At 47.0% G+C, this 12,156-nt stretch overlaps 1 protein-coding gene across 3 annotated transcripts in view; it reads left to right on the top strand.

The window, feature by feature from the left end:
• Positions 1-11,700, top strand: part of LOC126990431 (uncharacterized) — a 40,410-nt gene extending 28,710 nt beyond the window's left edge. For all 3 annotated transcript variants that reach the window (XM_050849161.1, XM_050849108.1, XM_050849066.1), the window contains exons 2-4: positions 8,021-8,202; positions 8,459-8,640; positions 8,857-11,700. In XM_050849161.1, coding sequence (XP_050705118.1) covers positions 8,021-8,202; positions 8,459-8,640; positions 8,857-10,204 — 1,712 coding nt within the window. In that variant the 3' untranslated portion in view covers positions 10,205-11,700. The remainder of the gene's footprint in view (positions 1-8,020; positions 8,203-8,458; positions 8,641-8,856) is intronic.
• The last annotated feature ends 456 nt before the right edge of the window (positions 11,701-12,156 follow it).

A 12,156-nucleotide genomic window follows, 5' to 3' on the forward strand; every position in this document is an offset into this window, starting at 1 on the left:
TAGTACTGACAAGATGCTGGTGAGAGGTTCGTAAACACAAAAGACATAATAAAAAAGTGAAAAGATTAGTCAACATAAAAAAAGATGAAGCATTACTCAACACTATAAGAAAAACTTAAATAAAAACACGCATGAAAATAAAAGTAAAAGCAATGGACGAATTAGTGATTTTCCTCAAGCACAAAGTAACTATTCTAGGTAGGAAACGATGACGCACGCAAGAAAAATTCAAATCCGATTCCGATTGTTATAAATTTGACGAGCAAGAGTTGGTTAAATAATTCACCCGCACCCAATCCGTCGATGAGACTTGGGATACCGAACCTGATCCCTTGCACACACACACACACACACACACACACACACACACACACACACACACACACACACACACACACACACACACACACACACACGGATAAACAAACATATAAAAACAAAGAGGAGGTAGACGAATAGAGAGAGAGAAAAGAGACACGCGAACAGACAGAGGGAGAGAGAGGCACGGAAGCAGAGAAAGAAGGGATGGTGATGAAGGGGAGGGAGGGAGACTGAGACGGGTGGGTACATACTGAAGGAGCAATGACCTAATGGGGTAATAGGGAACAGTGGGCGATCTTCCTCAACACCTGCCCACGTGCCCTCTGCTCGACTGCGTGTCACCTGGAGCGATTAGAGCCCGGACCACCTGTAACCTATCAACGCCAGCGATTACGGTCACACAGTCCTCCATGGTGTAACCCTTTCTCGTTTACAAAATATTCTTCCTCATTTTCTTTGCAGCTTTTCCTTCTTTCTTTATATCTCTATATCTATCTATCTATCTATCTATCTATCTAATCTTCTTTCCTTTCTTTCTCTTTCTACCTCTTTTTACTTTTTGTTACTTTTCTTATTTTTAATCTTTCGTTATTTTTTCTATCCCTCTTTTCTCTTGAACGTTATTTTTCTTTCCCTTGACCGTTATTTTTCTTTCCCTTGAACGTTATTTTTCTTTCCCTCTTTTCTCTTTAACGAAACCATGCCAGTTCATCATGCGAAAACCTGAGCACCTACACCCACACTCCCTACCACCAACTAACGATACTCAGACGCTCTCCTCTCCTCTCCTTTTCTCCCATTCCCGTGATTTTTACCTTTCACTGGTCGACATCATTAGCGTATATAATAACAGGCTTAGTTACCTCTCAGTCTTCGTAACGTTAGATTCCTGTTAATTGTCCATCCCGTGTGTGTGTGTGTGTGTGTGTGTGTGTGTGTGTGTACGCGCGCTCACTAGAACACCTATATTTGACCATAGGAAATAGTGGGATATGGTGATAAGAAACGCACCACCAACGTTACAACGCGTATTATGTACCTTTACGCTCATGTTGTACGGACGCTTTACTAACCACAGGGAACAATAAAGTACGTATAGTGACAGGCAGCGATGATCCGCCAGTGTGTGGGGAGAGGTGTCGGAGGGAGAGAGAGAGAGAGAGTAGTGGTGTCGGGGTGAAGGAGAGATAGGTGTCGGAGTGGGGGAGAGAGAGGTTTTGGGGTGGGGGAGAGAGATGTGTGGGGTGGGGGAGAAAGGTGAGGGAGAGGGGAGAGAGAGAGGGGGGAGAGAGGGAGGTGAGGAGAGAGGGAGAGAGGGGGGGAGAAAGAGGTGTGGGGTGAGGGAGAGAGAGGTGTCGGGGTGGGGGGAGAAAAGAGGCGTCGGGGTTGAGGAGCAAAGAGGTGGCGGGGTTGAGGAGAAAGAGGTGTATAGGAATGGGGTAGGGAGATGTCGGGGGGGAGGGAGAGGTGTTGGGGTGGGGAGGAGAAAGGTGTCGGGGTGGGGGAGAAAAGAGGTGTCGCGGGGTTGAGGAGAAAGAGGTGTATAGGAATAGGGTAGAGAGGTGTCGGAGGGGAGGGAGAGGATCTAGGTTCATGTGGCTCTGAAAGATAACACTAGTCCCTCTGGCCTTGGAGTCTTTATGCTGCAGTATCAATAAAATCCGGGCCCAGAATATGAGTCCTTGGGTTGATGTCACGGCGCTGGCGGGTATTCCCAACGGGCGTGTAGTCTGACTGATAGCTTTAAAAAATGACACCGAAACTTTGACAACACGAAACAAAGCAGAATGAACAACACGCCAGAGTATAAAAGTTATGTCCATAGTAATAAGACACGACATGCAACACCACGATACAACGTAAGGTAACATCAAACTCAACACATTTCCAAAACCACATATAAAAACATAACGCAACACAAAACGACTCAATAGAAATGACCAAAACAACACACCCTGCAAAACAACAAAAAATACAGGAAGACAACACTAACACAATACAACCTAAAATACCATCATGCAACACAAAACACCGAAGTACAAAATCATATCAGCAAAATAAAACACATAGAATACAGCAATGCAACACAAAAAAAAAACTCAATAATTATAACGCAACGAAAACCCCTCCAGACATCAACACAACAAACAACAACACAGCACACAACACGACAGCAGTGCAGGTGACTCCCCCCCTCTCCCCCCCCCATCCCCCCGGCAAGTGTTGTCATAATGATTCTCGTCGTCACGCCTCCCCCTCCTACCCCCCAAACCCCACCCGAATCAAAGGTGGAATGTTGTGGTTGTTGTTATGGGCCCCGACGCTTCGATGTTTTGCCCGAGATTGTGTAATGGCGGGCGTCGCGCTGGTCAGAAAAAGAAGTAGAAGAAAAAGAAGAAGAAGAAGAAGAAGAAGAAGAAGAAGAAGAAGAAGAAGAAGATGAAAAAGAAGAAACGTAACAAGATACAAGATAAAGAAAAAAGAAGATAGATTAAAAAGGAGAGAATAAAATGTAGATGATGATTACGATGATGAACAAATAAGGCGAAGAAACGTAACAATAATAATAATAATAATAATAATAATAATAATAATAATAATAATAATAATAATAATAATAATAATAATAATAATAATAATAATAATGTGGGAGGAGGAAGGAAACATGGATGCGTTTGAGATGAGTTTATTCCCGACTAGTTTCGCTTTCGCTTCTTCAGGGGAACTCAGGTGGCTCAGCAGGTGTGATCCCGCTATATGCAGGACAGGTCACATGAGGCGCACGCTCAGAGGCAAGGTCGGAGGTTAGGTTCCCCTGAAGAAGCGAAAGCGAAACTAGTCGGAAATAAGCTCGTCTAAACACACCCGCGTTTCCTTCCTTCACCTTCACTCAACTTGTCAAAAATGCAATAATAATAATGAAAATAATCAAAGTGGTATCCAGCTTTACTCTTTTTTTACGTATTTAAGGAACAAAACTACTGAGAGACAAAAACGTGGTGGCGTAGCTCTGTTAGCATCTCTATTAAAACACCACAACGTGTCTTTTCCACACTTATAATTGTGTTTCCTCCTCTTTCCATTTTTTACAATTTCACCGATCATAATTATCAACCCAGGTCTAAGCAGAAAAATAAACACTGCAGCTGTGTGTGATCTTCCTTTGCTTGCTCATAATGTTTGTGTTGGTGCGAGTATTTTTGTCGTCGTCGTTGGTGTGCGGAAGTGACAGATCAGGGAAGGGAGGGAAGCTGTTTACGCCCTTATCGTCACCTTATGCAACGGTGTGAGGACGAGGAGAGATTTACGTAACATCAGACTGCGAGCACGATATAAGGCTGGCCCGTGTGTGTGTGTGTGTGTGTGTGTGTGTGTGTGTGTGTGTGTGTGTGTGTGTTGTTTGTTTGGCACAGGGGCACAGTAACGGCCTTGAGGTTGGGTACGTACACCTCCTCCCACACCTCCACCACCACCACCACATCTACCACACCTCACAACACCTGCCACACCACACCACCTCCAACACCACTATCACTACCACACCTCACAACACCTACCACACCACACCACCTCCAACACCACCATCACTACCACACCTCACAACACCTGCCACACCACACCACCTCCAACACCACCATCACTACCACACCTCACAACACCTGCCACACCACACCAACACCAACACCACTACCGCTACCAAGCCATACACCACCCCCTACACTATTACCCCTACCACACTCACCACCACCTCCCCATATCACTACCGCGCCCCACACCACTCCCCACAATACCACTTAGCCATCCCAAACCACCGTCACAGCCACCACCACCAACCACACAGCCTAAAACCAACACTTGTATCACCACCTCAACACCTCGCTCCACCACCATCACCACGACTCACGACCCTCTCCTCTCACTATACCAAGACTCTTCACCACCTCCACCACATGGTCATACTTAGTTTTTATTACCACTACTATTAATACCTCATCGCCTTATCACCGGTAACATCACATTCTGTCTTCCGCCACCCCCTTCGCCCTTATCGCCACCAAGCTAACCTGATATAACAAAAACTAAACTGGTCTTATAAGAGAGTGGTTCGCCAGTTCTCCTTCACCCATTGCCTGAGGGATAGAATTATATGGTAAAAAAGGTAATAATGTTGAAGGCTGACATTTCAGTTTGCATATAACCTTAATTCCAATCTAACTTATTTTTTTTCTGACATGAGTAATAAAAGGGATGGTGCGTACGTACTGGTGAACATAATTAACTACCTACCCTAACAGTCTCATGTATACGTGTAGTTCAAAATCTTCACTTAATACATCGCTTCTTTATTTTGTTCAGTTTTCGGTTCAAGGTTGTTGTTGTGTGATATCTTTCTTTTTTTGTTTATATCTTTGTATCGCATTTTCTTTGTCTATTATTACCTGCTCAACCTAAAAATACAATCAAATGGTCTCTATCGCGTTCCTTATCCGCCTTCTCATCGTCTATCGTAGTTCCCTTCAGATAATAATACCGCAATTTCGTTTCTGTACCACGGGTTTAATTCACCTGTTGTTCGTTTATCATCGTCCTAGTAACGTTATCTTAATTTCGACTTTTTATTTCGTTTTGTCTTCGCTTCAAGTTCGTTTATCATAGTTCGTTTTCTATCAATGGAGGCTATATATAGTCTCCTTGGTTTTATCTAATTCTCTCCTGATCTAACCTCTTCTGTATCTCGTTTTCTATTCACCTTTGGCTGTGCGGGCGCCATCAAGGACGCAGCCGTGGCTAGTTATTTTTGTGTGTAAATATGTGTGTGTCTCAGGTGGTGCTTTACTGAACTAGCGAGGCAAGAACACACACACACACACACACACACACACACACACACACACACACACACACACACACACACACACACACACTAAAAAGACTTCCACTCAAAAAAGCTGGGATCTTAAACATTTGGTGAGAAGAAGTAGGCTGTTAAAGAGGGATGCGAGTTGGTGATGAGGAAGAGAGAGACAAAATGAGGTAATTAAGGATGCTAGTGAGGGGGAGTGAAAGATAGGGAGGTTAGAAGGGGCGTAAGCAATGGGTGATGTCGTATAAATAAAGAAAAGATAGTAGTTGGCAGAATAAAGAGTACGTATGGGAAGGACCGGGTGGGTTGCAATGGGATGAGGAGTGCAGCTAAGGGAAGGGAAATGAGGGGATTGGATAAAGAGAGGATGCGGGTAGTTGGGATGAATAAGGATGATGAGGAGGGCGGGGTGGCACGAAAATATAGAGGAAGTAGACAAGGGCTGTAGCAGGTGGAATGCGGATGGTTAGAATAAGGATGATGATGGCGATTGACGGAAGGGAGACGGAGGGAGACGGAAGGGGGATAGGAATGGAAGGAAGACTAGAGGGGGGGAGGACAGGCACAGGAGGGGATAAGGGAAATAAGTGGGGAGGAGGAAGTGGAGATGGACAAGCATTGGAGGGGATGAAAGGGGAAGGTAGGAGAAGAGGCAGTGTGGGGCATGGGAGAGGGTAGGAATGATGGACATGGGAGGGGGAATAGGAATGGGAGAAGGTCAGACAGCGGTGGGAGATGGAAGGGAGAAGAGGAAGATGGAGAAGAGGAAGATGGGAGGAGGCATAGGAATGGAAGGAGGTGAAGCAGTAGAAGAGATGGGAGGGAGTATAAGGTTGAAGATGGGTGGGTAGGAGGAAGTGGAGGTGGACAGGCGTTGAAGGGTATGGGAGGGGGAAGGGTTAAGGGAGATGGGAGGGGAGTGAGGAAGGGAACGGACAGGCTGTGAAGGGAATGGGAGGGGGCAAGATTGATGGAGGTGGGAGGGGGGATAGAAATGGAAGGGGGGCAGCGAGTGGGGGGAGATGGGAGGGAGAAGAGGAAAGGGAAGCGGACAGACAGTGGAGGGAATGGGAGGGGATATAAGGGTGAGGGAGACTTAAAGCTGGCCACTGAAGGCGTATTAACATAGTTTATCGACAAGACATAGGAAGACAAGGAGCTTAGAGGCGATGCTATGATGGAGAAAGGAACTAAAGACGAAGAGAAGACAGGAAGAGAAATCAGAAGAGAGAGGTGGAAGGAGACCAGAGTAAAAGCAGAGAAATGTATGACGGAGGGGGAGAAGAGAAAATGTCATACGGGAAAAGTGAATTGACAGATAGGGAGAAGAGAGAGGGGATGGATGGGAAGAGAGAGGGGATGGATGGGAAGAGAGAGGGGATGGATGGGAAGAGAGAGGGGACGGATGGGGCGAAGAGAAGGAAGAGAAGGAAGAGAAGGAAGGAGAAAAAAGAGGAAAGACGAGAGAAAAAATTATCTGATGATGGTGAAAACACATGAAAACACTGACTTTATTACGCGGAGAACTTCACATGACATTGCACCTTTAAAATAAATATAACATGGAAGAAAACAGATTATATAAGCGTACGAAAACGTAAATAGCATTGAGTAACCGCCCATACAACAAAAGAGGGAACATTACACCTTAGTAGACGATAAGAAAACGTTTAGTAAAGCCATAGGACCCTGATGGACGTTATGAAGCGGCTCTTACAGTTAAATCATCTTATTACGAAACAGGGAGTAACGGACAGACAGACAAACGGGGTGAGGGAGAAAGGTGAAGGTCGAGTGGTGAGGAGGAAGAAGTGGAAGCCGCGAGTGGGGTGAAGAGGAAGGTGAGGAAGTGGAGAAGCGGTAAGATGAGCAGGACGAGAAAGCGGAAGAGTAGTAGGGGAGGGGCTGGAGAGTGGGGGGGGGGTCGAAAAATAAATGTGTAAAATATATAAATCACACCCAGTAAATTAGTGTAACGAACTCAGTAATATCAGGGGAGAGCATGTTTATATCAGCAGCTTCTTATCGTTGATTGTGCGTGCTGTGTTAGAGGTGGAGGAGGAGGAGGAGGAGAAGGAGAAAAAAGAGAGGCCAAGGACCTTTGCCACAGGTTAACAAACTTGGCTTCTTTCATCAAGGCTTCTCTCTCTCTCTCTCTCTCTCTCTCTCTCTCTCTCTCTCTCTCTCTCTCTCTCTCTCTCTCTCTCTCTCTCTCTCTCTCTCTCTCTCTCCTATTTTCTTCCGCCTCCTCTTTGTTGTTCTTATTCTTATTCCTCCTCCTCCTCCTCCTTATTCTTATTTCTCCTCAACCTTCTTTCCTTTTTCTCCCTCATTCTTTCACGCGAGAGTTTGCATGAGGAAGAAATTCGCGTTTTATTTTTTTCTCTAATCTCGTTAAAATTGAAAACAATAATAGACAATTAAATAAAATCAAAATATAATTCAGAGCGTCCACATCTCTCACTCTACAAATAGGAAGAAAAGTGCAAAGAATGGTCGGTCTTGTATAGATATCCATTTTTTTCCTGTCTGGGTTGCGGGGCAGAGATGATCTGATCTAAGTACAAGTTAAGTGTAAGGACGCGAGTTTGTTATACATTGTGATCATTTTAAAACTACTATTATATGTCAACATGTGTTCACTGTCTACCTGCGAACTCAATTACTTAATAATATTCAATCATAGACAAATCATTGAGGGAATTTTCCTGGCATCGGGGAAGCAACAAGTGGCCCTGAGTCAGTGAAACGTGGCAGTCGACCATAGCAGAGTTTACGGTGCGGAGGCGGAGTGGCCAGCTGGGTCATCCTCTCAAGGTGTCTGTCCTTCCACAGGGCAGCTGCTGCGCGGTCCGCGGCGCGTGGTCCGGCTGTGCGTGTTCGCGCTGCTGCTGCCCGCCACCCTCATCACCATACCGCTGTACGTGCGCCTGGTGCTGTACCCGCCCGCCCACTACCCCATGATGCCCACCGACCAGCGCCTCCTCGCCCGCCACGCCTCTTCCTTCTGGTGCCAGGTCAGTGGTCAATGCTGTGCATACACTTCCAAAAGTTAACACTGAAAGGAGCGAGACATCATTTTGGCCAGCAATGTTATAACCATAATGAGTATTTGACTCGGGCAACTGGTAAACATGACCTTTTATTTATCCTTACAACAGATTCGCAGTTTTCTATTCAGTGACGCCATGAATGGTAGCTTATGCCCAGACATTCAGGCTTATATACTGCACTAGCCCCTCTGACAAGCCCCTTTCATCCTTCTCCCCACAGGCGCAGTCGACGCACATGAACGGCTCCTTCACCAGTTACCTGACGAAGGGCAAGCCGGAGGTGGGGCCTGAGCGACGCACCTACGCAATGCTCAATCACCTCAAGGCGCAGGACGACGTCAAGGAATACTGGGGCTTCTACTTCCTGCGCGGCTCCACCGTCACCATCTCAACCTGCGCCAGGTGAGGGACGGCTGGCACGAGACGCAACAATAACAACAAAATATTGACTTCATCATCTTTCTTTTTAAAACTTAACTCAAGATACAGACTAAACAAAAGGCAATGTCATAATTTAAGACAATTTTCGTTGGCAATCTTTTTTTTTAATCTCCCCCGTATAAACTCGCTTGTTTTTTTGTTTTTTTTTAATGATAACAAACTCAATGTGCCCAACAGGTGGGACGGCGGCCAACTGATGATCCTACGAGGCGTGGAAAACTTGCATCGCTGTGCGTGGATCGGTGAGGAAGACTCCTCCGAGGACATGGCTGAGGATGACGACGATATCAGTAACGAGCGGCACAGACTGGAGGCGCTGGGAAGGGCACATGAACCCAGCGTCTTCCAGGCCGCTGATAACAGTCCTGACCCTGAGGAAAGTCTTGGCGCTGAGGGCGCCACGCCCTCCGCTCTGCCAATGCACTCCGAGGAGCGGCGGCAGGGCATCACCAAGCTGCTGCGAAAGGCCTTGAAAATGAGCAAAAGCAATAAGGAGATCTTGAGAATACTTCACTCTGAAGGCAGAAAAAGGAATTCCTTCGGGGAAAAACTCAAAGTAGACTCAGTTTTGGAAAACAGTACAGAGTCTTCGGAAAATCATATGTTAGACGAAATGACGAAACGCGACGGCAACAGCGGCATGGCGACGGCGTCGGCACAGGAGACCCAGGGCGAGCAGGCGGTCCTCACTACTACCCCTGGCACGCCGGGGCGGCTGAGGAAGGCGAGTAAGAAACTGAAGGACGATATTTCGCGACGGGAGTGGCGGCGACTCAACAAGGGGAGGAAGAAGAAAAAAGGAAACAACAGAGACAAGAACCTTACCGAGGAAGAGCCGCCGGCCAGAACAAGACTCCGGCGGGAGGCGGCAGTTGCGGCGGCTGAAGAGGACACAAACGGAGCGTTTGAAGTGCTGGACACGGACGGCGTCCTTGACATGTTAAGGCAGGATGAGTCCAAGCCCAGCAAGCCACCCGCAGAGGAGATAGCGGTGGGGGCGCAGGTCTTCTTCCCCGAAGGACTGAAATTTGAGAGAGGAAAATTCAATCAGACGACAGCCAATGACCACTCACGAGAAGAACACGTATCGTCTTACTCCAGTAGCGAGGAGGCCCTGGCGAGCTGCGAGGGCGTCATTCTGTCCCTGCCGCTGGTGCCTTACAGGAGCTGCAGCTACCAGAGTTTGGGCCTGAATAAAATCTCCTACGACATCCCCATCACCGGCACCTACTACTTCGTCTTCTCCAGTGACAACGAAATCTATGTCAACGACCTCTACTTCAACATCACCATGGAGAGGGTCGTGTACAACGTCACCAAGTCAGAGGAGATGTGCCACAACACCACGGACTGCATCATGCCCCTCAGCTTCTGGTCCAACGATCAGACGGTAGTGGAGGTGCCTCCTGAGGCCACCTGGGACCACTCCTACGTGATGGATATCAAGTGTGAGCCGCGTGTGTACGTGTACTTGACCCTGCTCTTGCTGGTGCCGCTCTTTATCTTATGCTGTGCCTTTAACTGACCGCATCCTCCACCCACCTCAATACTGACGCCAAGACTTTACATGTCACCTGTGAGCCAAAGGATACTTATGTTTCACTATTCGTAAACTTGCATTGGTGGTTACTGATTTTTCTGAGGCTCAGAAAACCTTTGGAATCTTTCCTTTCATTTGGTCGTGTAGCTCAGGCGAGTCTCTATCCAACTCCCTGTCGAAGGGGTTGGGGTACTGATGACATTCAGCACCTGGAAAGGCGGACGAGTCTGTACTACCATACATGTAACCTCAACACATGGTGCTTTAAGGTAATATTAAGAGTTGAAGTGTCAGGACAGTGCCTAGAGCTCCCCTACCCATGAGGTAATGGCGGGTCACTCACCACTGTTTTATTCACAATGCTCATTATATGTATAACAATACCTAACGTTTAACCCTCCCTCTTCACTTTTAGTCTTATCCATTTACTGTCACTCTTACTTATAACGTGTCTTGTTGACCCTGGACACTGTAGGGCCCCGGCAGGTGTTGGGGCCGCGGCGTCCCTAAACTCTGGGCAACGCTGCTGTACGTTTTCTTCCCTTTTACTGGGTTGCGGGTGCTGGGCGGCGGCCGTGATGCCTGAGACCAGAGGAGCCTCCTGATTTTGAGGAGCGCCACACTAAGTCCCGGATATCAGCACACCGCTGCGTAGAAACAACACAGCGTCACGTGCATTCCAAGAGAACCAAATGATCAGTACAAAGGTTTACAAAAGTGAACAACAATCAGTAATATTTATCCTCAAAACCCTAAACACTTCGTCTTGACACTACACAACATAACACTGCCGGCTCATTCGATTCAGACGGTGATGAAATTCGCTGCCAATTACTCAGAAAAGCAATTCATGAAAGGGAGCGACGAGATGCCCACGCCCCTCACAGGAAAAATGACCAATCAAGTTTCACTCTTTATTCCTTGAACCGTCTCATCAATGCACCGCAGACCGAAAACTGAAAACACACACACTTAAAATAATCACAATGTCACTCACTACTAATTTTGACTGTGTGTGTGTGTGTGTGTGTGTGTGTGTGTGTGTGTGTGTGTGTGTGCGTTGCGACCAAGGTGAGGCAGTGGGGGGGTAGGAGTGGGGGGTGACTGTGCATGGACGTGACGCCGTGCAGCACACTGTCACAAGGAATGCAAGATGCTGTACAAGACTGCATTTCATTCACTAGGTTTAATGTGCGAATGTGTTTACTGTGTTCAGATATTTACGCGTATAGACTTGGCCGGGGTGGGGCGGGGCGGGTGGGATTGGATGAGATGCGCTTACTATTATAAACGCCACTAGTATGCCCGCCCCGCCCCGCCTCAGGTATAAACTATATAATACTGTGATCAGTCCTGCGTCACTCGTTGTTATCGTTGTTGTGCGTGTCTCAGGACCATAGGAAAGCACTGCGTCATCCTCTGTGGAACGACGCAAAATTGTTAAGACAATGTGTATATATACAATAAACTTTGTTACGTCACATGAGTTTTATTATTCTTCTGGAAGACAGGTTTCATACGCGGCGGTGCACTATTTTAGTACTTGTAGTTTCCCAAGTAGGCGCCTTAGCGCTTTAACCAGATGAACACGAGGGGAGAGGGCTGCTTGACGGGTGGGGGGAGGGGGGGAAGCGTGGAAGGATAGTGGAGGACCAAGGAAGGAAACAAGAACACTACCATACATGGACTCATATTTCTCTTACGACCCTCCACTACCGCACAACATCCACACCGGGGCTTACCTACATACTCCCCGGGTCACCAAAAACATTACAAAATACCAATTGGAGGAAGACATGTACAGCTCTGCCCTATCAAGAGGATTCACAATGCTTCGTGTGGGAAATCATTTAGAAAAAAGTCGTGGTGGGAATTATTTCAAAACATTATTCTATACAATCAACACCTCCCCAACATCCTCACCGTCGTTCTGTGTT

This window comes from Eriocheir sinensis, chromosome 1 (assembly GCF_024679095.1).
Source record: "Eriocheir sinensis breed Jianghai 21 chromosome 1, ASM2467909v1, whole genome shotgun sequence".
In the NCBI taxonomy this organism is placed as follows: domain Eukaryota; kingdom Metazoa; phylum Arthropoda; class Malacostraca; order Decapoda; family Varunidae; genus Eriocheir; species Eriocheir sinensis.